Here is a 27500-nt window from a genome sequence, read left to right on the forward strand (position 1 = left end):
ACGAAGAGGAGAAATTATGTGAAGAGATTTTCCCCCTCGATGACTTAAAGTGAAATGGCAAATGGTGTTATGCGTTTAGGTAAAATACTCACATATGTCAGCCTGATATATCGTATCAACACAAAAAATTATGAGTAATCTTAAATTACGGGAACGAAGAAGAAGAGTAATCTTAAACGTCTATTGATGCTTTGCGTTTAGTTTAAAAAAAAACATCCGCCAGCTGGTTATAACGTACCAACACACAAAAACTATGTGTACCCTTAAACGATTATAATTTGATTAATACAATTTAGCGAGAACTACAACAAAAAAAAATAATATTAAAAATAAATAAAATGAAATTGGCTGGCTAAAACCAATAACAAAGAGCTGCCCACCATGGGCCTCAAAGACCCCACCCTGCAGATAATCTTAAGGACCCCATAAGACAAAAAAAGGTTTAAGCAAGTTCATTAAACGGAGGCTTTAACTGCGATTTTCTAAGACACCACGAGTCACGAAATTAAGACCAATTTTTTTTTTCTACACGTCGGACAAAGGCATTGTAGCATGTCCCCACCAGGAGACTTCAAAATTATATCAAATTTAGTCCAAAATCTATTACATTAGCAAAATCATGAAAAACAGATTATTTTGAAAAAATTGAAATCAGTGGATTCTCTCTCTCCCTCTCTCTCTCTCTCTCTCTCTCTCTCTCCCTCTCTCTCCCCCTCTCTCTCTCTCTTTTTTTTTCTCTCGTCGTTTGTGCGAGAAAAAAAAAGGGGAGGGGGCAGCAGAAAAGACGACGAAAACGACAACGATGGTGATGACGACTACGATGATGGCGACCACGAAGACGATGACGAAGATGATGATGACGATGACGACGGTGATAATGATAGTATTATTATGCCGAGTCATCTGAAAAAGCGTGGAAAACACCCATCTTGGAATGCCAGTGTCAACCAACTCCTGTTTAACAAATCAATGCCAATCTTCTTGACAGCCCCTACCCCGACCCCCACCCACACAAATCTCCATCATGTACTTCGATATTCGTACTGACAATCCTCCTCCATCCCTCCCACCTCTCCCCTCTGCCCCCCTTTCGCACACTGGTGGCGGCACCAACCTCTTCCTCCACCTATCTGAATCTATCCCCGCTAAAGTCGTTTTACCTCTTGGTTCGTGTCGACGTCTGTTCGGGCACCAATTATCGATACCAGCACACTTATTCTCTCTCTCTCTCTCTCTCTCTCTCTCTCTCTCTCTCTCTCTCTCTCTCTCTCTCTCTCTCTCTCTCTCTCTTTCTCTCTCTCTCCACATGCAAACACACACACATATACACAAACACACACACTCACACACAAACACCCAATACAGACGAATGGTAGTCGCAGAGAATAAACATGTTTAGGAGAGATAGACAGACACGCATTAAAACACACACACACACACACACACACACACACAGAGAGAGAGAGAGAGAGAGAGACAGAGAGACAGAGAGAGGGGGAGGAGGAGGAGGAGAAGAAGAAGAAAAGAAGGAGGAGGAGAAGAAAAAAAGAAAGAAAGAAAGAAAGAAAGAAGAAAAAGAAGAAGAAGAAGAAGAAGAAGAGAAGAAGAAGAAGAAGAAGAAGAAGAAGAAGAAGAAGAAGAAGAAGAAGAGAAGAAGAAGAAGAAGAAGAAGAAGAAGAAGAAAGAAGAGAAGAAGAAGAAGAAGAAGAGAAGAAGAAGAAGAAGAAGAAGAAGAAGAAGAAGAAGAAGAAGAAGAAGAAGAAGAAGAAGAAGAAGAAGAAGAAGAAGAAGAAGAGAAGAAGAAAGAAGAAGAAGAAGAAGAAGAAGAAGAAGAAGAAGAAGAAGAAGAAAGAAGAAGAAGAAGAAGAAGAAGAAGAAGAAGAAGAAGAAGAAGAAGAAGAAGAAGAAGAAGAAGAAGAAGAAGAAGAAGAAGAAGAAGAAGAAGAAGAAGAAGAAGAAGAAGAAGAAGAAGAAGAAGAAGAAGAAGAAGAAGAAGAAGAAGAAGAACTCGTCGCTATGCTATAAATTAAATATGTAAGAGCTTGAGAAGAGACCAGAAATTGTCATTATCTGGCCTACATTGACCAAACACATTGTGTATTCCTTTGTATTTTATTTCATTTTGACTGGAAAAGTCTTACATCAAATAAAATTTGATTAAAATAACCCCAAAAATATTAAAGACTCTCAGACCACTTTGAAGTGTCATAACTGAAATGTGACAAGTTGAGGGTCGTTTTAATCGACCGATTTTTGAGGTAACACTTTTTTGTCTGGCCAAGACGTAATTTTAAAACGTGTTTAGTCACTGTACGCCAGCACTATTCTGCCGTACTCCCAAAAAAAAAAAAATTAAAAAATGCATATTCAAAATTTAATACAGAAAATTCATCCTTCAAATACCGATTGGAATGACACTTTCTTGAAGTTCCAGATATGGGAGTTTTTGATAAGATGACAGTCATTTTACTCCATCGATATTTGGATGTCGAATTTTCTGGGCAATTAAAACAAAAAATAAAATTGAGCGGTTTATCCCCCCCCCCCCCCCCGGGGCTCCCCAAGAGTATGGCAATATAGTGTGTGACCGTGCAGGCAGCATTGCTGTATTCCATTCGATCAGCAGCACGGGACACGCCCATACATTCCTTACATAGTCAGTGTGGTGATATTCTCATTATCTACATACTCGCGGCATTGATTTCCTACATACTACCTTATTCATCACTTTTTCCTCTCATCAATATTCAACATTTTCTACTCAATCCCTTATCACAATGCCATCTATTATCACGAAAAATCTTTGTTGTTTGTTTGTTTGTTTGTTTATCATCATCATCATCATCATCATCATCATCATCATTATTATTATTATCATTATTGTTATTAGTAATTAATTATTATTATTATTATTATTATTATTATTATTATTATTATTATTATTATTATTATTATTATTATTATTATTATTACGGTTTTTTAATTCAATAAAAAAGTTGAATGAAAACTCAAACATGGTAAAGACATGATATGGACGTTTCTAGTTTCCCCTTTATCAATAAAGTGGTCGATGAATGGGACACAAAACACGTATGATTTAATTCACAAACGTAATATTCTTCTCCTTCTCTCATTTAAATACGTGTCTTTCCAGAGTGCATCAGTATACTGGATAATTGAAAACCCCGTGGCATGGAGACGAGATTTGAATATGAGCCCGTTAGAACAAGACTATACATAGACTGTACCTCCAGCATCATGGGTGCTAACGACATTATGAGCCAATACTCGCTCAATACCATAGGAATCAAAATCGGGCATTGCAGAGACCGACAGCGGGGACGATAGAACGTGGGGACTAAGGCTGGGGTGAGGTGCTGGGAAAGGGTGGGGGTGGTGGGGGAGTTGAGAATGATGACTGGTTGCGTGTAAATGTGTGCGCGTGAGTGTGTGTGAGTGTATGCGAGTGATTGTTCGTGTATGTGTGTGTGCCTGTGTGAGTTGTATGCGGGTGTGTACGTGTTGAGGTAGTTGGGCAGTTGGGGGGGGGGGGGGGGGGGGGGGGGGGGGATTAAATGGGAGGCATAGCGAGAGTGCCAGTGTGAAGAGAGACATGAAGAGGACTGTAAGGAAAGAGAGAGAGAGAGAGCGAGAGGGAGAAAGAAAGAAAGAAAGAAAGAAAGAAAGAAAGAGAGAGAGAGAGAGAGAGAGAGAGACAGAGAGAAAGAGAGAAAAAATAGGGAAGAGATAAAGAGAGAGAGAGAAGAGAGAGAGAGAGAGAGACATAGATAGAGACAGAAATAAAGAGATAGATAGATAGATAGAAAGATAGATACATATATTATATATATATATATATATATATATATATATATATATATATATAATATAGATTGATATAGAGGTAGATAGATAGATAGATAATAGATAGATAGATAGATAGATAGATAGATAGATAGAGAGAGAGAGAGAGAAAGAGAGAAGGAGAGAGAGATAGATAGATAGATAGATAGATAGATAGATAGAGAGAGAGAGAGAGAGAGAGAGAGAGAGAGAGAGAGAGAGAGAATCGATCGGTAGGGACAACAAAAATGTTCGCTGACGTCATGCCTTTCAAGCTCTGTGCCTATGTGGATGTGTTTTGAGTGGTAGTGTGAGTTGGTCTGCGTGAGTGTGTGTTTGTGTGTGTATGTGTGTGAATGTGTGTGTGTTTGCGTGTATGTGTGTGCGCGCCTGCATATTTTGTATACGTCGTTGAGTGAAAATTGTGGTATAATATTATGTCCATAAATAAAACCTCGGCATGTCTCTAAATCTGGTAGGCTCAGCTGTCCGTCTCTTTTCTATTGCTTTTAAAAAAAAATCTTTCTATCTGTAGGCAAACATTATCTCTGTTCGTGTGTGTTTGTGTATTTACGTTCTATCTATGTAGATATCGTCAATCTATTTTTTTTTATCCTCAGCCATCTGTGCCCGACAATTTTTAATTTTTTTTTTTTCTGTTTGCGTTCTGTCTGTTTATATTCACAAGCTGTGAAATAAATAAGCGCATTCCAACAGCGCTTAACCATAGCCAGTATGCACCACAACGACGGAATAGTCGTGGGCTATCCGAGGGGGCCACATAGAACAACATTTTCATTTCATACAGGCCGAGCACCTTGTTAGGCGTCCTTTAAGTTTGATTTAGAAAGCAAGACATCTTCGCATGAACATTAGTGGATTGATCAATGCGTCGAAAAAGTATGCCATACATACCATGTTACCTGTTACCCAGTAAAAGACCATAGACAATGTCACTCACAGAAATAGTAAGATTTCAAATTGTCACATTTAAAATTTAAAATTTCAACACAAGAAAAATCATAAAAATTTTCTTCAATTCTGAAAGGATTATTCGTTCCAACTAGCTAAAACCTCGTAGGTTATGAGGGACAAAGTCAGTCGCTAGTAATGGGGAGTCAGGTAAAGGGACCGATACAGAATTTGAAAAATAAACTTATATACACGTATTTGCAGGTCTGATAACTGACCACAATAATGGGCTTGTATTAACATTGTTGTAATGGAGGATATTTTACGTTGGTTTGAGAATATTTCCATGACAACCACGGGCAGACAGCAATAGGGAACAAAAGTGTGATATAAAAAACTAGTTCATATCTCATTGGAAGTGTAAAACCAATCTTCCGGAGGACTGAATACATACTTGTGTAAATGAGCTACTGGTTTCAGAGTGATGGCATCTTATTTTCTAGTCTCTATGTATGCTAGTCGTCAATAAAGATAATCCATCCTCGCTCTTTTACGCCCGGTAATCCTTAGAATCTACCAATACATCCTGCCATTAAAATAGTAATGCCACCTTATGAATCAATGTTACCTATTCATTCATTATTGGTCCTACGAAGGACTGATTACATACTCCTTTCCAAAGATTTTGGAACCAGAAAAGTAGGCGCGACGTCATGACTTTTCTTCCCTATTTTGATTATCATAGTTACACGTCGGTTAACAACAAAATTCCCAAATGTCAATAAATGTGTCTCCGTATGTGATTTTGCAATAACAGCGTAAAGCGTTTTCGCTTTTCCTCTTCTTAATGGAAAGATAAATAGTCATAAATGTCACCAAAATACAACAATATAGACGGTCTAGGTTGTTTTTTTTTTTTTTTCATCAAACATCAGTTATCAAAACCTTTAAAAATCCTTGTAAAATCTACAGAAAAAATCCGGACAATTTGAATGTTTTTCACTTAAAACTCATTTACCATTCTGATAGATTAATATTTGTTTGTGGGTTAGTTACACATATTTGCAGGTCTGATAACCGAATGCTAATTATTGGCTTGAATTAGCATTAATGTTGATTTGAGAGTATTTCCATTTCAACAATGGGCCAATAACAATTTCGATTATCAGACCTGCAAATAATTACACGTTGTTTGTGGGTCGATCATTTATTTATAATCTTGCCCCATCATTGAAAGTGTTGAGTCGAATATTCCGGTAGAAAAATAATGGGTAGGACTTTCTTTCTTTCCTTCTCTCGTTTTGCTTGTTTGTTACTCTGTTTATCTCAAAGTTCGTTGGTCTGAAATAATGAATGCAACTCAATGGAAAAGTTTGTATGATCACGTGCGTGTTTCTATTTGAATAAAAAGCGAGTCAAATAATTGTTTTATAAGTAATTGGTATTGTTTCAATTCATGACGTCACACAACAATTAATCCTGTTTTTGTAAAAAACGTCACCGAGTTATTGACGCGACATTTTGAAATCTTGAAAAATGTGATCTAGATACATCACGATTAAACAATGATAATTTTTAAAGGTCAAATTATGACATATTATGTATTAAGATTTCGTTTTTTGTTGTTATCTCGTAGAGAAGGTACGTAACCGAAAGAAAATATAGATGACTACGACCCTTTCACGGTTTCAAGTTACCACCCATTCTTAAAAGTTATATAAAATTGGAGCTTCAAATAGATGATGAACGGTTCAAGGGAAAAACCGGTGATTTTCATTTTGCGAATTTGATTTTAAAATATATATATATCTTTTCTTAATGGGTCATCGTGGCTCAGCGGTATGATCTTTAATTTGTACCAGAAAGGTATCGAGTTCGAATACCCGCTGCGCTGTGTGGTGTTGAGCAAGTCACCTCACCCTAGCTCAGTTTGCTGACGCCTGGGTTAGCCTGGCTTATTCGTCTTCCCTTGGAATAGACCCTAGAGATGCATTTTCCCTATCGGATGAATAAAGGGATTTTTATATTTTTTTAATTTGAATGCTCAATTGTTTCTATTGTAAATTGACTCTTCAATTAAATAAATGTCGAATATGGAGCCTATGAGTCTAGTGTGCCATTAATTTTTTTAAAAAGTAAACAATGGATATCACCGTATCATCCACTGCATCCTTCATCATTGAAACGTTCTATTTGTCTGAAGAGAATCAAATATAAATACATTTTAAAACATTCTCTTAATTCATCCCCGTGGAGAAAATTGTCTTTACAGTCTATTTCCCTGGAGGACTGAAAGACTCAGGCGTTATCCGCAACGCCAGAGTTTCACGCTAAACAAAAAAAAAAACATTTAAACACTTTATTTCCATTATAAAAGCTACACGGAAGCGAATTTCCATATCTAATGACCCAAATTGTAATTTAAACCAACTCTCAAATCAAAACAAAATCTTTTTCACTACAGCTACCCTAAATGAAATCCACAACCACGATATGTAGTCAGACTTAAATAAGTGATTAAGTCCACTCTTGGTCACACTGTATTTCCGCATAGACATTCAATTCATTAAATATTCCGTGAATTCACTGATGGGTGTCGGAAGGGACTCTATAAGAAAAGTACCATAAACGAATCTACTTACCTCATCTGTTTAACAATTGTACTTTTTCCAGATTCTCCAGCACCTGGCGAAAAGAAAAAAGAAAAAGAAAAAAGGAAATAATTAAAAGGTCAACATTTTCATCTAAACATTCAAAAATTAAATAAAATAAATAAATAAATAGATAAATAAAAAATAAAAATAAAAATAAAACAAAATCAAAAGAAAACAACAAAGTTGAGTCGAACTAATCTCTTGATGAAAACAGCTAGGTCAGCATTGCCGTCCGTTAACAAAGAGCCTCCTGTCCTTTATGACACACTTTTGATTTCAAAACAGACAAAATAAAACAAACATTTTAGATCCAAAGGGGCAGGGAGGTCCAAAAAGCACACACTGATGGACAGTTCTTAATCACAGAAACAGTCGAGACATTTTCTTACCTTCTCCCCCCCCCCCCCCCCCATCCCTTTCCTGTTTACTCAGCAGTGATTGGGTAGCTGGTAGTCTGGTAGAAGGTACTTTGCGATGTATCGGCGTCCTATCCAAAATGGTAGGCAAGTGATTTTTATTGTCCATTTAACGCTACAGACAAAAGGTTAAACTCTGGCTCTATTGACCTCAAGAGCTCTGAGGGACTTCGTTTCTTTTCTCTGATAGATTCTAGGGGAATTGACGCCACAATAAGTATGACCTCTCCAGCCCACAATGAAAGACTTTTGGTCTCCATGCGCACATGATGCATGATATCTGAGCCAAGAACAGCGTGTAACCATTTTACACCATCTTGTGGTTGAAATAAATCTGTTGCCCCACCCACATCCATGAGGAAATTATAATCTGTTATGGTTAATACGTGAAATTCCAACCAAAATTGGGTTAGCAGAAACAAGAAAATATAGTGTTCTATATTGTATATTGTTTATGTAATCATGATTTATTACGTGATGATGTGATGTAATGATAATGACAATGACGATGACGACGATGACGATGTTGACGACAACGTCAATGACAACGAAGATGTTGCTTCAGTAATATGCGAGCAATGATAAATCACGCACAACCACGGTCTTTAAAAATCTAAAATATTTCTTTGGGAAAATACCTTATATAAAACACATTCTGACCCATCATTCCGTAATAATTAGAAACATTCGGGGCCTCGCTATATATTTCATGGACATCAATCCGACCGATATGGTCCCTTTCCTGTAAGGCGAGTGTTTCACTACTGAACAATCAGGATCCCTAGAAGAACCCCTCTGACGATATAGAATAAATTAGACTACTTGGAATAACTCGGTGATTTATACAACAATATGCTCAAAGGTCGTCTTTTGCCGGCACAAATGGAAGTTTATAAATTCATCTTATAAGACATGACAATATGTGTTTTAAAAGTAAATGCAATAAATTGCTTATTTTCTTTAACGCCGAATTAATTACCCGAAAAAGGGCTTTCGGAAAAGAAATATCCATCCACATCTTTTATAAACTAGATATCTTGTAAAATCTGAAATATCTTGCAAACTTTGTTTGACGTCAGCTTTAATTTTCGGCTCCTCATTTCTGAAACCCCTTTTCCTTAAAAATCAGATGTCTGACTCTTTGAAAAAATAATTTAAGTTTGAACTCAATTTTTATCTGGCACGATCGTTTCGACATAATTCATATCTGTGGTTTCTCGTCTTCTAATTGCTTTTTGGGCTAGTTCTGCTGTACTCTGAAAACAAACAAAAAACAAAAACAAAAACAAAACTTACACACTTCAAAAACATTTTTTTGGGGCCAAACCGATCGATATTTGGACGAGTTTACTGGCCAAATTTTTCTAGACGTATTGTTTTCAACGGCAGACTAACGATAAAAAATAGTAGCATTTATTATTCATTATTAGATATATCTTGATTTTCAAAATTGTTTGTGCCTTTCTTGATAACTCACTGTACCAACCGTCTCATTTCGATCGGAGTAACGCTGAATATTGAATTTAAAGCCTAAATTACTTCACTTAAATACAACCACTATGGCCATGGGATGCCGTTTCTTAAAATGCCAAGTAAATAAATAAATAAATAAATAAATAAATAAATAAATAAATGTTGTAATTCCGACCATCGAAGCATTTAAGTCAATTCTTGTCATCTGTTTCATCCCGATATAATACCAGATTAAGGCGACAGGTTTTATTTTAATCTAAAATTTGTCCAATTCCGACATGTACATATATGCAGGTCTGACATCCGAACTCAATTATGGGCCTAGTTTATCATTATTGTAATGGACAATATTTAGCGTCATTAAAAAAATTCCATTACAACAATGAACCCACAATGAATTGGGTTATCAGACCTGCAAATAAATGCACGTCGTCCAACTACATAATGGAAATATCATGTGACATAATCGAATTCAAAAAGTTCACACTGGTCGGTAATAAATTCCATCTTCCTCGTTGAGACAAAAATAGACATTGATCTGTCTTGCACGAACATAACGACCTGTTTATATCTCGGAATTCCCAGAAAGTTCTCGGATTCTGTTTCATCATTAATATTTGGTGGAGACCGTCACGGTGAAATGATAATCCTGGCCTTCCATACGATCTACGCCAACCACCAACCCTATTCTTAAAGAACTGATGTCGTAGTGGTTGATTATCACTAGAACTCGAATTTGGATCAAGAAATGGAGAGGTATTCCAATCTCTGTGGAGACAGTTGATTTCTCTTCCCCAATCTCATCGCCTCAGAAATGCTTTTATAGCTCTGCCGAATCTGAAACAATTCGTTTTCAAAATTACGACGTCTCAGGGTTGAGGGTTTTTGACAAGATGAGGGTCATTTTAATGAATCGATATTCGAAGGACGAGTTTCTGGCCCAATTGTTTGAAATTAATTGTTTTAAAAAGAATTTTTACATTTTTATTAGAGTACATTAGATTTGTTGTATTTAATAATAATAATAATAATAATAATAATAATAATAATAATAATAATAATAATAATAATAATAATAATAATAATAATAATAATAATAATAATAATAATGCAAATTTGTTAAGCGCAGCTTATCCTGCCACATCCTGTATAGGCTCTGGGCGCGTTACAATGGCCACATTTGGTCTGACTATGACATATCAATAAAATTATATTGATTTGGAAAATAACAGAAAAACAATCAATGCCTGTTGTTTTGTTTTTAAATTTAAAAAAAAATGAAATAAATCTGATTCCTAAAATTTGTATATTGATTTTTTTTAGTTGGCAGACTATCTGGGTATAGACAGTGACGAGTATAGAAGGATCGCTAATATATAAAAAAAGACTGTTATAGACGACTTGTACAGTATGAAATAGACATTTAGTATAAACAGATGGAAAAGAAGCAATGTGTAGCACATTGACATCATCAATCTGTGGAAATTTCCTTGAAAAATTTCATATAATTTAAAGCCTCTATCCATCGTATACATATTTACAAGTCTGACAACCGAACAAAATTATGGGCTTGAGTTAACATTTGTAATGAAGAGAAAATTTTACTTAATATTGAGAGTTTTCAAAGCAACAATGAGATCATATCAACTTTGGTTATCAAACTTGTAAATAAGAACACGTTGGCTCTGCTCTATGCATTCATGTGCCATACGACTTCAACTGAACAATCCATTCGAATTCTACTCATAAATTCACTGTTCGACATCTGTCACACACACACACACACACACACACACACACACACACATATATATATATATATATATATATATATATATATATATATATATATATATATATATACGAGGGTGAGTCAAAAAGTAATGGGATTCTGCTTATTACTTTAAAACCAATTGAATCAATACCATGCATTACACCTCAAATTAAAGCTTGGCATTAGCCGAGTAGAATGCTGCTACTTCTCAACACAGTCTCCGCCTCTCTCAATAGCCACAGTCCATCTTTTTGTAAGGTCATGTATCCCGTCCTCGTAAAACTGAGTGACTGAATTTTGAGCCAATTTTTCACTATTGCCTTGGCTTTATCATCATCTCAAGCGATGTCCCCTCATTGCCTCCTTCGGAAAATGTCAAGTCAAGTGAATTAATAAGGAGAGTGAGACAGCGTTGTCCATCAAAATGATGCGATTACCTCCCTTTTCCTGGCACTTGTGAATGGAAGGGCATTTTCATGAAGAAACAGTAATTGTTCCATCTCCAAGTCGGTCTAACTCGACGAATTCTTGCTTTCAGTTGCTTCAAGGTTTATTTGTACCTTTCAGGGTTGACAGCGGCTCCCTGTGGTAGGAAATCAACGAGGATTACATCTCTTAGTGTCCCAGAACACTGTTGGCATAATTTTCCCAGCTGATTTCTCAGCTCTGAAGTTTTTGGTCAGTGGGAAAGAGAGGGGTGTCGCCATTCCATTGATTGTCTCTTCGACTCGGGTTCTACATACCTAAAACAACTACCTCTACAAAATTCCTGAGTTTTATAGACATTCACTGACAGCACTCTCTGTCGCTGACGGACATCCATGGAGACCGCCATTTTGAATGGTCATAACTTTGTCAAAATTTGACAAAATTAAATTTTTAAACTTTTGGTTTAAAGAGTATATGTACAAGTTCAATTGAGCCAAATATGACGTCACGTGAAAAAGAAATGAACTCAGTAGGAGATTTGTCCCATTACTTTTTGACTCACCCTTGTATACACACACACACACACACACACACACACACACACATATATATATATATATATATATATATATATATATATATATATATATATATATATATATTATAGACATTCACCAGGTTTTGAACAAAACTGAATGCCATCCACAACTGTTCCTACGGCCCATGGTGAAAAGTATGGTATATGAAATAAATTGACAAAATGAATGAATGAAAGGATTGATGATTCTGCTGCTGCTGCTGCTGCTGCTGCTGATGATGATGATGATGATGATGATGATGATGATGATGATGATGATGATGATGATGATTAATGTGGGTATTACAAAATGACGAATCGCACAAGGGCGAACGCTGCCATACACACCTATGAAGTGAAAAACGAGAACGTTGTTGTTGATAAAGATGAAAACGATGTTTAATAGATGATGGACGATTGAATGAACGATGCAGTGGAATAACAGGACAACGGTAGAAAAACATGTAGAGTAGAATTTTACAATAGTAACATGTAAGGCAGCGTTCGCCCAGGTGCGATTTGTCATTTTGTAATACCCAAATTAGTCTAATTTATGGTGCGTTAAGTTCTCGAAAATGTGAGGATAATCCAGTATAAGAAATAACATGGGCTATAACCCGAAACTTCCAAGAAAATATAGAAAAATATTTTAAAATATGCAGTTAAAACTGCCTAGATGAAAACTGAGAAGGATATGCAGTTAAAACTGCCTAGATGAAAATTGAGAAGGAAATGCAGTTAAAACTGTCTAGATGAAAATTGAGAGGGTTACAACCTTCACTCTCAACGTTTGGAGAAAGACTCACCACGATGTTGAGTCAGTTTACCAATACTCATTAAAGGCGCGAAAATGTTATATCAGTTCACACCATAAATACCAATAATAATGACGATCGTGGAAATAATTATAAATAACAAGTTATAACGATAAAGTAGCGGGTGACGACCACTGACAAAGAGTGACAACTTAGCAACGAGCAATACAAAACAATCAATAAAAACAATTCTGGTCTAACCAGAACAATGATGATGATGATGATGATGATAATAATATGCGTTGTCACAGAATATGTATTTACTTTAACCTGAACAATTGACATTATTGAGGACATTGATGGATGTATAGATCATTCATAAATGATTGAAATAAAATGCAACAATCATTACAACGTGAAAGCCAAGAAATATTGCGCGCGCGCTCGCACACACACACACACACACACACACACACACACACACACACACACACACACTTACAGAAAGAGAGAGAGAGAGATAGATAGATAGATAGATAGAGAGAGAGAGAGAGAGAGAGAGAGAGAGAGAGAGAGAGAGAGAGAGAGAGTACTACTGCAATTGCACCGCAGTGCGTTGCTCTTTATTCCAGTCAAGACATTTTGATGCAGGAGGATAGTTATTCCTATAACGGTCTTTGATGAAGTAGGATAGTTATTGCAAAAACAGTCTTTGATACAGGAGAATAGTTATTCCAATAATGGTCTTTGGTGCAGTAGAATAGTTATTCCAATAACGGTCTTTGATACAGGAGGATAGTTATTCCAATAACGGTCTTTGATGCACTAGGCAGATAGTTATTCCAATAACGGTCTTTGATGCACTAGGATAGTTATTCCAATCACGGTCTATGATGCATTAGGATAGTTGTTCCAATAACGGTCTTTGATGCAGTAGGATAGTGGTTCCAAGTCCAAGAACAGTATTTAATGCAGTAGGATTGTTATTCCAATAACGATCTTTGATGCACTAGGATAGTTATTCCAATAACGATCTTTGATGCACTAGGATAGTTGTTCCAAGTCCAAGAACAGTATTTAATGCAGTATGATTGTTATTCCAATAACGATCTTTGATGCACTAGGATAGTTATTCCAATAACGATCTTTGATGCACTAGGCTAGTTGTTCCAAGTCCAAGAACAGTATTTAATGCAGTAGGATTGTTATTCCAATAACGGTCTTTGATGCAGTAGGATAGTTGTTCCAAGTCCAAGAACAGTATTTAATGCAGTAGGATTGTTATTCCAATAACAGTCTTTGATGCAGAAGGATAGTTATCCCACTAACGGTGTTTGATGTAGTCGATTTATCCTAGTAAAGGACTTCGATGCAGTAAGGTAGTTATCCTTATAAAAAAGGTCTTTGATGTAGTAGGGTAGTCATCCCAATGAATGTCTTTAATACAGTAGGATAGTTATCCTAATAAAGGTCTTTAATGCAGTAAAGACAGTAGCTATCCCGATAGGTGTCTTTGATGCAATAAGATAGTTATATCGATAAATATATTTGATACAGTAGGATAGTGATCCCAACAAGGATCTGTGATGCAATAGGCTAGTTATGCCATTATAAGTCTTTCATGCGGTGGGATAATTGTCCCAAAAAAGAAATTTGACGCAGTAGGAAAGTTATCCCAATAAAGATATTTGATGAAGTATAAAAGTAATTTCAATAAGATGTCTTATGCAAAGGATTTCCCAATAAACGATTTCGATGAGGTATTTATCCCAATAAATGTGTTTGGTGCAGTAGGATATGTAGCCAGTGGAAGTATTTTATGCAAGATGGAGCAGGTACAATTATAGCAATAATGATGAAATAGAAGGAAATGGAGAAATTCAGATGAAAACATAATACAAATGCCATGGTGTCAAGAAGCCAAAATTTTCTGGAAAGAGAGAAGTGTGTGTGTGGGGGGGGGGGGGGAAGAGAGAGAGAGAGAGAGAGAGAGAGAGAGAGAGAGAGAGAGAGAGAGAGAGAGAGAGAGAGAGATGTTTTGAGGCATTGTTCGAGAAAGAAGTAAAGAAGTATGGTCAATATAAGAGTGGGAGGAGGAGGAGGAGGAGGAGGAGGAGGAGGAGGAGGAGGAGGAGGAGAAGAAGAAGAAGAAGAAGAAGAAGAAGAAGAAGAAGAAGAAGAAGAAGAAGACGACGACGACGACGAAGAGGAAGAATAATAATAAGAAACAATTCAGACTTTGATCTGATATATGTAAACAACAACTACCCTATATTCGTATCAAAAACCGACTTGACATCTTTATTTCCAAAAAATACAAAACAATGCAACGACCCATCCCTAGCACCGCTGTCGTAAGCTGGAAAAAAACGAAACAAAACAACAACTATACTTTCATTTTGGCAAGAAAATTTTAGCTTCATCTATCGTTAAGATTAAGACGACCTCAAACTGGTTACTTAATCTTAAACCTGAGGCTTACAATAAGCCATAACACCTGAAAGATATGTCAGATTTATTAGGGTTTTTAAATACTCGTTCGGGGACATTTTAATCCATCGATTTGGGAAGTTAAAAATATTCTTTGTCGGAATGAAAAAAAAAGTTTAGTCATTGTAGGAGACTCGGTTGGACACGATCAAGGATAGAAGAAACTACAGAACGGAGATAGAACGATATCGATCGATACGCACGTCCGCCCGACATCCCTTTTCTCCACCCAAACCCCATTATATCGACGTGAATCACCCAATCCTTCCCTCCTCACTCACTCACTCACTCACCTCTTCCACCACACTAACACCCCAAGATCCTCCTGCTCCCGGCCCCCACCCACAAAGTTGATCCGATGCCGCCTGATACCAAGACGGGTGATTATGCCAATGGTTCTTGTGTCGCTGCAGCTTTCTCGTGTCACCACTGGCTCTGGGTGTGAGCGCCGTGTTGTGTTTGCACGTGCGTGTGATCGGAGTGAGTGAGTTTGTCTCTATGAGTGAGTGTATATATATATATATATATGTGTGTGTGTGTGTGTGTGTGTGTGTATGTGTGTGTTTGTGTGTGCGTGTGTTTGGGTACGTATGTGTGACCACCGATGTATGTTTCACAGAGTCTCTGGTGAGTCAGGATGTGTGCTATTATTGAGTGATGAAGCGGGAGGAAGGGAGGGTTCAGATAGACAGCTAGAATAAGATCTGCCGACATCGGCAACCCCCGAGTAATGATGTGAAGGATTCCTCTGAAAAATAATATGATAACTAAATAAGATGGGATTTCTAGGGCATTCTGAACATTTTGTCTCATAAATAGGTACCGCTATTTTGAATGATTAATAATAATCCTGGAGAACAATAAGATAACCATTGTGATTTGTAAACGGAGTGGTTACACATACGGAAAATATAAGCAATTAAATAAGGGGAGTGTGCGATTATCCGGTCTGCGATTAACTGCGTGAAATGGTATATCTAATGTATAACACGACAGCCGTCGAGACAGTTTGAAAATTAAATTGAAAAACCAAAAACAACAACAAACAAACGGATAAAACTGATAGAAATGGGATTCGACCACACCGGCATCAGGATTCAAACGCTTGGCAGACCAAAGTAGAACAGTGCGTAACCATCTGCACATTTCACTACCTACAGGCTATTTGCCGTTCACTAACATTTTAGCTAGAAATATTTCAAGTCACCGATGAAATAAATTGACCCTCGACTAGTCAAAATATATCAAACCCGAGACTTCAAAGAAGTCCATGAACCCCCATTAAAGATGTCTCAGGTTAAAGAACTTTTAACAAGTTGAGAGTAGACTTATCCTCTTGAAAGACACGTATGTAAAAGTATTGATAACAACATCGTCTTTCAAATATCGGTCAATTTAAATTACGCTCATCTTGGCAAAAAATTTTCAAACCTGGGCCCTCGCGAAATGAGGTTTTGCCAGTGTATGGACAGAAGACAGTCTTCAACCTTGTGAGTCTCATTACGGAGAGTGCCATTACCAAATCGCAGATGGCAAGCTTTGGTTGGATGGATAGTTTGCGTGCGTGCGCACACGTGCAAGAACAATATCTTGATTAAAACTTGCGATTATGGTGATAACCATATGTTGCTTAGCAGGATCACGGCATTCGATACGGAGACCGAATCCCGATAATGCGTTAAATTAAATTCTTTGAATTTGAAGATGTTCAAGATATCTATACATAAAAATGATTTTAATAATGAAACTACCGTTTTGTACTCAACATTGGGTCAACAAGAAAACAACAGATAATTGATTGATAATTGAAGGACGAGTTTGTTTGTTTTTTGTTCTTTATTTTTGTTTGTTTTTTTAGGGGGGGGGGTTAAAGTAACCGATTAAATGTGTAGAAAAGTCGAGACTGTACCACATAGAGTGAATGGTGTAGCAGTTTGGACGCCATTGAACATCGCTATAGCATTATTAAGTAAAGTTCTCACAACTTTTTTGAAACGTTCGGCAATACAATTAGTCAGTTTGCCCAGCTTGATCCGTGGATCTTGTTTCAACTTTTAAAATCAAAACAGCCTGTTTTTATTTTAATGGCTGGAAAAGCCACAAACCACGTGACTGATGAATGAACGAAATGTTGAAAACTGATCGTCCTTTTTCATTTGACAGTTAGTATTATATGGCCGGTATTCACCGATTAACTACTCGAAGTCCCAGGTTTGAGAGTTTCGTCAAGATGAGGGTCATTTAAATCAATCAATATTTGAAGAACTAGTTTTCTGGCCAAATTTTTAATACGTATTTTCCAGAGTACGGCAGATTACTGGTTAAGGGCTACTCCATCGTCTTTCCAAACTCAAATGTTCACTTTCTCTCACCAAAAAAATGTCCAAGCTAAGTTTCGTTCAGCACAGATTATTAATGTTTCTTATAAACATATGTGCACATACATGTAGGTCTGATAACCGAATACAATTATGGGCTTGATTTAATATTCTGGTCATGGAGGATAGTTTGCATCGTTTCAGAACATTTCCATTATAACAATGTGCCCATACCAATGTGATGTATCAGACCTGCAATAGGTAAACGTCCGTTAAACCCTTTCAATCGTAAAGGTAATAACGATCTTTATATAAAAGAGATCTATAAAGTAAAAAAAAATTCGAAAAACCTTTATATACTGCGGATATCCCGCATGTCCTTATAATTGGCCATGTAATACTGTCAAATGAAATTGGGACGACCTGTATTCAACATTTATTAGCTCACTCATCAGCAGTTGTTGTTTTCACCTATGGGATTTTCTTTTTAAAACGTAAATAAGATATCAAACTTATAAAAGTTGTAACCATTGATATTTGTCTTGACGCCACAGAAATACCTCAATATATCAATAGGTATTGAGTTCAACGGCCTCACGAAACAAATTGTTATATAAGGCACATTCTTGAATCATTCACGTTACCATCTTAATTTAAAAAACGCAATGCAAGAGCACGCAATCACACAAAGACACACACACACACACACACATACACCGACCCACCCACCCACCCACACACACACACACACACACAAACCAGGGGTTAATTCCATCGATCTGTCCACCAAATCAATCCATCAATCAATCCATCCATCCATCCATCCATCCATCCATCCATCCATCCATCACCAACACCCATTAACCGGTTAACTGTCGTACTCTGGAAAAACTAGTATTAAAAATATGGCCACAAAAACCATCCTTCAAATCATGATCGATTTAAATGACCCTCATCTTGGCAAAAACTTTCAAACCTCACGAAGTCTTCCTTAAAGTCCCAGGTTTGAGGGTTTTTGCCAAGATGAGGATCATTTAAATCGAACAATATTTGAAGGACGAGTTATTTGGCTAAATTTTCAAATACGTGTCTTTCCAGAGTCAGGCAGTTAGCTGGCTAAACAGCCCAAACATCCGTTTGCCGATACAAGTCTACATACGGGTGCCTGTTTACCTTTATCGACAGGGTTCAAGTTTAGCCTTAAACCTGATCAATAATTAATTATTTCTCTCAATATCTATCTGAATATAAGAACAGACCTGACCGTTTGACCAAAAGTGGGTTGCGATCGGACTTCTTTGTTGAAGTCTAGTGTTTAACCTTACGACTATTTTCAGGATTTTTTCCGAAATCGTTGATTTTTTTAGAACACACAAACTCCGAAGCAATAAGTACATACAAGATCTATACATAATGTTGTGAAGCAAAACAAGAGTTACATATCAGCATTAAGATCGTATACCTATTTTTTTATTTAATTCAAATTTTACGATGTACAAAACAAATCTTGAAAAGAAAAATGTTCATTAAATCGTTAAGATAGAGACCATTTTTGTCTGTAGTTGGTAGGGCATTCAGACAAATTGGGTGGGGGTAATCTCAATCCATCGATATATGAAGTTTAAACATTGAGGACCAAAACTAGAATAAGGCCTCTTGTCATAAGCACACAATATCGTATTATTTATAATATCAGTTAAAAAGGATTGCATTTATAATTAATAAATAGAGATTTTTGTTTCCCGGAGCCAAATGCAAATGAATTCTTTTTCTTGCATCAATCTTGATCACAAAAAGGCAAAAAAAAAAAAAAAAAATGACATTCAAAACTCACACATTGACTTATATGAGATATTATGTTACATGTGTAGTCATTACTACTATATCATCAAGGATAAAATCAAAGGGGAAATACGGGATTTTAAGGATCCTGTCAGGGAAAATTTCGGAGCAGGGAGGGTGGGGGGGGGGGGGGGGGGGAGGGTATGAGTCATATCTGTCTGTAAAACCGCACTTGGCACACGTCAGATGTTGTAGTGCACAGTGGTGGCAGTGGTACCCGTGACAGAGAGCATTTATTGATAAGCATTGGCTAGGTAGGTACATTTCCGATACTTCTTAGCCCTGGAAAAATCAATCAAAGGGAGACCAGGTCGCACGTGATTCAACCAAGGTCATTTCATCTCATCACAACCTAATGCACTTTCTAGAATACAGGTAAAGAGGGGTTGGGGAGGGTATGGATAGGAAGATGCGGGTATGAGAATAATGTGATGAAATTTACTCCGTCACCAATTACTATGTGAAAATATCTCACATTTACTTACAGTAAATGGATATATGAAATGGTATGAATATAATCTCTCTCTCTCTCTCTCTCTCTCTCTCTCTCTCTCTCTCTCTCTCTCTCTCTCTCTCTCTCTCTCTCCATCTATATATCTTTATATATATTATATATATATATATATATATATATATATATATATAGATATAGATATATATATAGGACATACACAACACACATACACACACATTCGCGCACACACACACACACACACACACACACAAACGATGACACAATTTGAAATGGGCAGAGATAATGTTGTTAACGGCCAGGTACTCTTTTTACAACCGAGTACAGTGAGAAATTGTGAGTAAAGAGCCTTTTCCAAAGATTCAACTATGCGCCGCTCAGAGCGGGATTCGAACCCAGGACCTTCCTATCTGAAGGCGAATCGCCATACCGCAACTCCCGTTTTGGCCTGAAATTTTTTTCTTCATATTTTTGTAGATTATGACAACTTTCAACTTCAAATAGACACTTTTTAAAAGAAGTCTCGGGTTTAAACACATCTTGACATGTACTGGATAATCTTAATGTGTAACTATATGAAATAAACCTTTTCTCGTGAACGCAAAATAAAAACAAAACAAACAAACAAACAAACCAAGCCTCTTTGTCATCAAATGTACGGTAGAAACTACTCTTCCCAATGTTATGGGTGCCGTGGCCATAATATTATGTAAAAGTTGTGCAGATTTATTGGGGGGGGGGGGGGGATGGTCAATGACGTCTTACAACATGCAACACGATACATAATAAATGACCTGAAGTACCCTGCCTACTTTACAATAAACCCTCTTCACAAACGGTGGTTCGTATCATTCACAACCGCTGCTGAGTGGAAACAATAATCTACTTATTTCGCAGAACGAACTTCATTTGATACATGATTAAATAGCCAGTCTGCGTATATTTCTGTGTAACTATGTTTCCTGCTTACCTCTTAATAATAATAATAATAATAATAATAATAATAATAATAATAATAATAATAATAATAATAATAATAATAATAATAATAATAATAATAATAATAATATTGAACTCTCTTGTTGGGAGTGAATATCATCATCATCATCATCATCATCATCACCCCTCTCCTCCTCCCCATCATCATCACCATCATCACCACGCGTCATTACATCTATCCGCCGTCCTTACCCTAAACCCGGGGCCTTAATTAACTTGAATTCTTACACGATCCCAATGATTACGTCGTAATACCTGGCTTCAATCACCAAAATAAATTGAACTATGAGATGCCCTTAATTGTACAACCAATGGGATTTATAAAAAAAAACTGATTGATGTTTCCTTCGGCACTACTGAATACTCACATTATTTTCTCTTTCTTTTGGTGATCGTCGCTGTGTATCGTGAGCTCATTATTTTTGGCGGTACCAGGGCGTGATCTTCGTAAACTTACATCCTGGCACCTCCCTGAAAATGACGTTTCAATACAAAGCAACAATCACCAAAAGAAAGTGAAAAAGTGATTTGTTCGTAGTGCCCAATTGATTGTATGTAGGGCTACTATTGAATAAATTCACTTTGGCGATCGTCGTCGTGTGTTGTGATGTGACTTATTGAGCAGTTCAAGGCTGAGGTTACGAAGTACGGAGTATAAATCTATAACTCCATTTCATTCTATTTAATTTGTTCTAAACGTTCCTTTGTTTACTGTTGTGCTAACAAAGGGTTTTGTACCTAAACGTCCATAGTCTACCGTTCCCATCCGAAGCCTTTCCATTTTTACCTTTTCGTTAGTATTTTCACCATTTCAGGCTTCAGGCAGCCCCCACCGCTCTCTACTATTCAGACTATGATATGAGTTCATGAAGACTACTAAAACCCGAACAATAATCCTTTTGACGACATCATGGCCGTCACCATTTCGAGTTTGCATTTCCTGCTTCACACACAACCGACTTACTTTAATATTTTCCATTGTCGACAACTAACCAACTATAATATGCACTTCACTCAATCTATACACAAATGAGTTGCTATGACTTACAACACTTATGTTAAGACTATCTTCAACCAGAATAGCAAACAAACTTTAGCCTCATTTTCGATACACTCTTGATTATTATGACACAGCAGATTTAACCAGTGAACTGCCTTACTCTGGAAAGACAAGTATTAAATGATTTGGTCAAAAAACTCGAACTTCAAACGCGAGGTCCCGGGTTTGAGAGTTTTTGCCAAGATGAGGGTCATTTAAATCGATCGATATGTGAAGGACGAGTTTTCTGGCCAAATTTTTAAAGCCTGCACGACAGGACTAACTATCGCACACAGACCAAACCTTAGTATTTTGGCAGGCCAAATCTTACTTCATATGTCAAGGAAATATTTATGAAACTCAGTTTCTAAACTTGAGCATTTATATAGAGCAATATCCACTAAATGTGCTCAAAACGCTTTACAGGTTTTTAGTCAACAGCAACACTTAACATGTAGGACGGGACATGGCGCCTGTTAGACGATATTACAATTTTTTTCAGATAGTGACACGGATGTTAACGGCCAGGTACACATTTTACACCTGAGTGGGGTGAAAGAATGTGAGTAAGGAGCCTTTTCCGGAAATCAACAATACGCCGCTCTAAGCCGGACCCGAACCGAAGACCTTCCGATCCGAAAGCGAGTGTTATACCACAAAACCACATAGCCACGCAAAAAAAAAACAAACAAAAAAAAAACAAAAAAAAAACAAAAAAAACAAACAAACAAACAAAAAAAAAACCCGAACATTCTTCAACCTTAGACATACATTTTAATTAGCGAATAATCACAGGCAGAGTCAGAGCAAAACCAAGTGTACTAGAATTCTTATAGAAAACAAGAAGCAAGAGTGCAACATGGAAGGGAGCGACAAAAATAAAAACTGTGTTATATAGAGAAAGAGTGGCCTTCTTTTCAACGAAACTTTCCCCGGGTTTCAGGAGGTGTAACCAAATCAGGACACCATCTAACATCCCATCCACTTCATTTGCTCAGGAGCCCAAGCATCGTCTCTTAAAATAGAAGGGGGCGTTGGAATGAGAATACATTAAGTCGTATGGGTTTGCTTACAATGCTTATCATAATAAGTCATACGACGGCGACGACAAACAAAAGAAAGTGAACAGTAAGCTGTAATCAGTAGCATCAGTTGTCACTTTGTCACTATTGCCACTCACTCACTCACTCACTCCCTTTTCCCTCCCTCCGCTCGGGCCTTCTGGCACTCGAGGCGATGCAAGGGATTGCCACCTGAATCTATCAGCTGCTCTCTTGGGGCCATCACTCTGCTCTCCACGGTACGTCTCCAGTTCTTCTTGCGGTGTTCATCGCAGAGCCTTCCTTGTCAATGTTTCGTTAGACAAGCCCCATCTATTGTATCTTCTCCTTTTAACGAGACGCTCCAGAGACTCCAACTCCGCTCTAGCTCTTAGGTCTGAATTTGAGATTGTATTCGGCTAGGAAATCTTGAAGATTCGTCGTAAACATTTGTTTTGAAATACCTCAAGTTCTGGATGATACTTTCTGAGATCTTCCAACATTCTGATCCATATAGCAACACTCAGGACAAAACTCTTTAACATATTGATTTTAGTGCTGGAATACAATATAGCTGCTCTCCAAATTTGTTTAAGGGAAGCAAAGACTGGTTTGCCTTACTAATTCTGGTTTTGAAGTCACCGTCTGCTGTCAGTTTGCTGCCCAAGTAAGTGAATTCACTACTGACAACAACTCACTTTTCACTCTTGTATTGTGACCTATTTTTAGGGAAGTGTCAGGCTTTAAACTAACGAAGGCTACGCTCTATATCTGTAAATTTTTTTAAAGGTTGAAAAAGTAAAGTTCCGATTTTCTTCCAACTATAGGGGGGGGGGGGGGGATGAACATATCATCATTGCCGAGTGGATAGCCTCAATGGTAATGCATGCAGGGCACCTCGATTACTCAAACAATTACCGCCCAGCTAGTCCATGCCATTTTATCGATAATTTAATCAGCTGGCATGCGCCCATCTCTTCACTGTTCTCATACTCTAGTGGTTTAAAGACTAACTGTGAATCATACGGCCAGAAAGTTACCCGAGAGAAAGATGCAAGGACTTTCTCTCACATAATAACATGTTTTTAGAAAGTCGATGTTGGTGGCTTTACGAGCCGTACGGAGTTTCAAAGTCAACTGGTGTTCAACATGGTCGATTGCCGGATGGGTGACAATAACCGCATAGCTCTGGCCCTAGCATTGCGTAGTCCGTTAGTAAGACGCTTTCATATATTAATCGATATAATTTGAAGTAAGGTTTTCTGTCCAAAGTGATTTTTAAAAGTTTGTTTTTTTCTCTGTTCATGGAACATACCCATGAATCCTTAAAATGGTTTTGTTATCCAGATACTAGATGTCTTGCGCAGTTGGTGTGTTTGTGTGTGCGTATGGGCGTGTAAGTGAAAGTATATGTATTGTGTGACTGTGTGAGACTGTATATAATATGTTCGGTTATATAAAATGTGAGTGTTCTAATGATTATGAATATTTCAAAAGGTTTTGGTATGTGCAGCAGTTGATGATTGATTTTGTGGCGACCAAATCATGATTTGTTTAGGAACTACGATAACAACCTTTACAACGACGACGATGAAATATATGATGATGAATGATGACGTAAACGATGCATGATGATGGTGATGGCTACGGTGCTTACGGCACTTCTGCTTGCAGTTAGGTGGGAGCGGAGTTACCACTTAAACATTTGAAATGCCAACCCCCGCCCCTCTGCCCAAAATGAATGAATGAATGAATTAATTAATTAATTAATAATAATAATAATAATAATAATAATAATAATAATAATAATAATAATAATAATAATAATAATAATAATAATAATAATAATAATAATAATAATGAGACTTTAAAAAAAAAGGATCGTGTCGAACGGCATAAAAAACACTCTTTGCAAATTTTCTCCCATTAAATTTAGATCGTATTTTATAAGCCAATAACACAAATGCCAAACAATCGGATAATATTTCGTTCACAATCAAAATCAAAATCAAGTTAGATCACGACATTTAGATATTTGTCGCAACAATGTGGCAATAAAATTTGCTTTTTAAAAAAATCATTAATTTATATACAGTCGCTAACACTGTTCTTTGACTTATTTGGCTTTTTCTTTCATAACTATCTGGCTACCCAGACTGGGGAGTAGAATAAAAGGCAGCATTAATCCTGCTCTGTTCCATGCTATGATTGGGGTTACTTTACAGAGCTTGCAGTGGTCCATTCATCATCACCTTTTCGTTAATTATCTAGCTCCAGGATTTGTAAATTGACGTTGTCGAGTTTTGCCTGAATAACAAATATCCATCCAGCAGATTTGTATAAGAATGAGAAATGTGTTCGCCAGGTTGATTTAAATTATTGGGAGGGGGTGAGGGTGGGATTTCTCGACATTGCCAAAAACAAAATACTGTTCATATTCTCTCTCTCTCTCTCTCTCTCTCTCTCTCTCTCTCTCTCTCTCTCTCTCTCTCTCTCTCTCTCTCTCTCTCTTTCTTTCTTTCTATACCAGCCTGTCTGTCTGACAAGACAATCAATTTATAATTCGTCTGTATCTACATGCCAGCCTGTATAGCCATCATGTCTTTCTATTTATCAATCTCTTCTCATTACATTATAATTATAAATATGATATCTATATCACCTACTTACCTTCCTACCTACCTACCTACCAAAGATTGTACCTATCTATCCATCTATTCTGATGCCACATTTCTGCCCACCTATTTATCTAACTAGAACTGCAAAATTGTTCTGAACTAATGGTAAATAAAACATGGGTTACGTGCTATGAGAAAACCGCTAACTAAAACTAGAGAATTCAATTGTCTATTTATTGACATACTTATTGATGTTTTAGATAAAGGTTCTGTTTCTCTTCTGACATTGTTAGACCTTTCGGCGGCGTTTGATACTATTGATCACGGTATTCTCATTAAACGACTTAATATAACCTTTGGCTTGTCTGGGACTGTCTTGCAGTGGTTTGAATCTTATTTAGATGGCAGAAAGCAACAGGTTATGATTTTAGATAAACTTTCTCGTCAACATACATTGTCTTTTGGTGTTCCTCAAGGCTCTGTTTTGGGTCCAATTCTTTTTGTTTTGTATACTTCTCCATTATCTAATGTCATCACTGGTCATGGGCTGCGCTATCATCTCTATGCAGATGATACGCAACTTTATGCTACTGATAAAACTAAAAATCTCGAAAATATTGTGAAACGTGTGGAAGAATGTGTGACGGATGTGAAAGAGTGGATGGATGCAAACAAGTTGAAAATGAATGAGTCAAAAACAGAAGTGATGATTGTGGGAAATAGAGGGCAGTTGAAGGTGAATGATGGTCTTGAGGTGTTGATTGGGGTGAAAAGATCAAAGTTTCAAAGACTGTGAAAAATTTGGGTGTCTATTTTGATTCAGAAATGAAAATGTCAGCTCACATTTCTGCTCTCTGTAAATCATTATACTTTCAATTGAAGAAAATCAGTTCGATCCGTCAGTATATTGCAATTGGAACATGTAAAACATTGGTTGTTTCCCTCATTTTTTCGAAACTAGACTATTGTAACTCGCTGCTTGTCAACTTGCCTCAGGCTTCTATTAAACAATTGCAACTACTGCAAAACAGTGCAGCAAGATTAGTTTTTGGCAAAAAAAAATTTGATCATGCAACCCCTTTGTTGGCCTCTCTCCACTGGTTGCCCATTGAAAAGCGCACATATTACAAAGCAGCGTGTCTTGTTTATAAGTGTTTGGCTGGTATAGCACCGGCATATCTCACAGATCACGTGGTCATGTGTAAATTTTAAAATTACACTTTAAGATCATGTAATGACCAAACGAAAATTTCGGAAAAAAGATCAAGAACAAAATTTGGTGATAGATCGTTTGCTTGTTTCGGCCCCAAGATTTGGAATGAACTACCACGTGGTCTGAGGGAGTGCAAGTCTTTACCTACTTTTAAAAAGAATCTCAAGACACATTTTTACTGTATTTGTTTTTCTTGACTCTATATGAATCCTTGATTTGGCTATGAATTGTTATTGTTGTTGTTATTTTTTTTTTTATTTTTTTTTTTTTTCACTTAAAATTGATATTTATATTGTAAAGTGCCCAGAGCTTGTGTTTTACACGAGAATGAGCGCTATATAAATGTGTATTATTATTATTATTATTATTACTCTATGATAGATAAAAACTTTATAGCTGCGGATTATAATGTGGTCATTTATGAGTGGTTACACAATTTGTAGTAAAGATGCTAATGCTATATGCTTATAATTAATGATGTGTGATGATAATAAAATGAATAATAATATAATATAATAATAATAATAAACAATAATAATAATAATAATAATAATTAGTAACAATAATAATAAATAATAATAATAATAATAATAAAAAAAAAATAATAATAATAATAATAATAATAATAATAATAAT

The 27500-nt window shown here is 36.7% G+C and overlaps 1 protein-coding gene across 1 annotated transcript in view; it reads right to left on the reverse strand.

The window, feature by feature from the left end:
• LOC144977264 (guanine nucleotide-binding protein G(o) subunit alpha) overlaps positions 1-27500 on the reverse strand; it is an 85462-nt gene that overhangs the window by 24309 nt on the left and 33653 nt on the right. Inside the window, exon 2 of the mRNA XM_078922298.1 lies at positions 7398-7440. Coding sequence (XP_078778424.1) covers positions 7398-7440 — 43 coding nt within the window. The remainder of the gene's footprint in view (positions 1-7397; positions 7441-27500) is intronic.

Source organism: Berghia stephanieae, chromosome 7, assembly GCF_034508935.2.
Source record: "Berghia stephanieae isolate SIO BIC M18660-M18661 chromosome 7, UCSD_Bste_1.3, whole genome shotgun sequence".
NCBI lineage: Eukaryota > Metazoa > Mollusca > Gastropoda > Nudibranchia > Aeolidiidae > Berghia > Berghia stephanieae.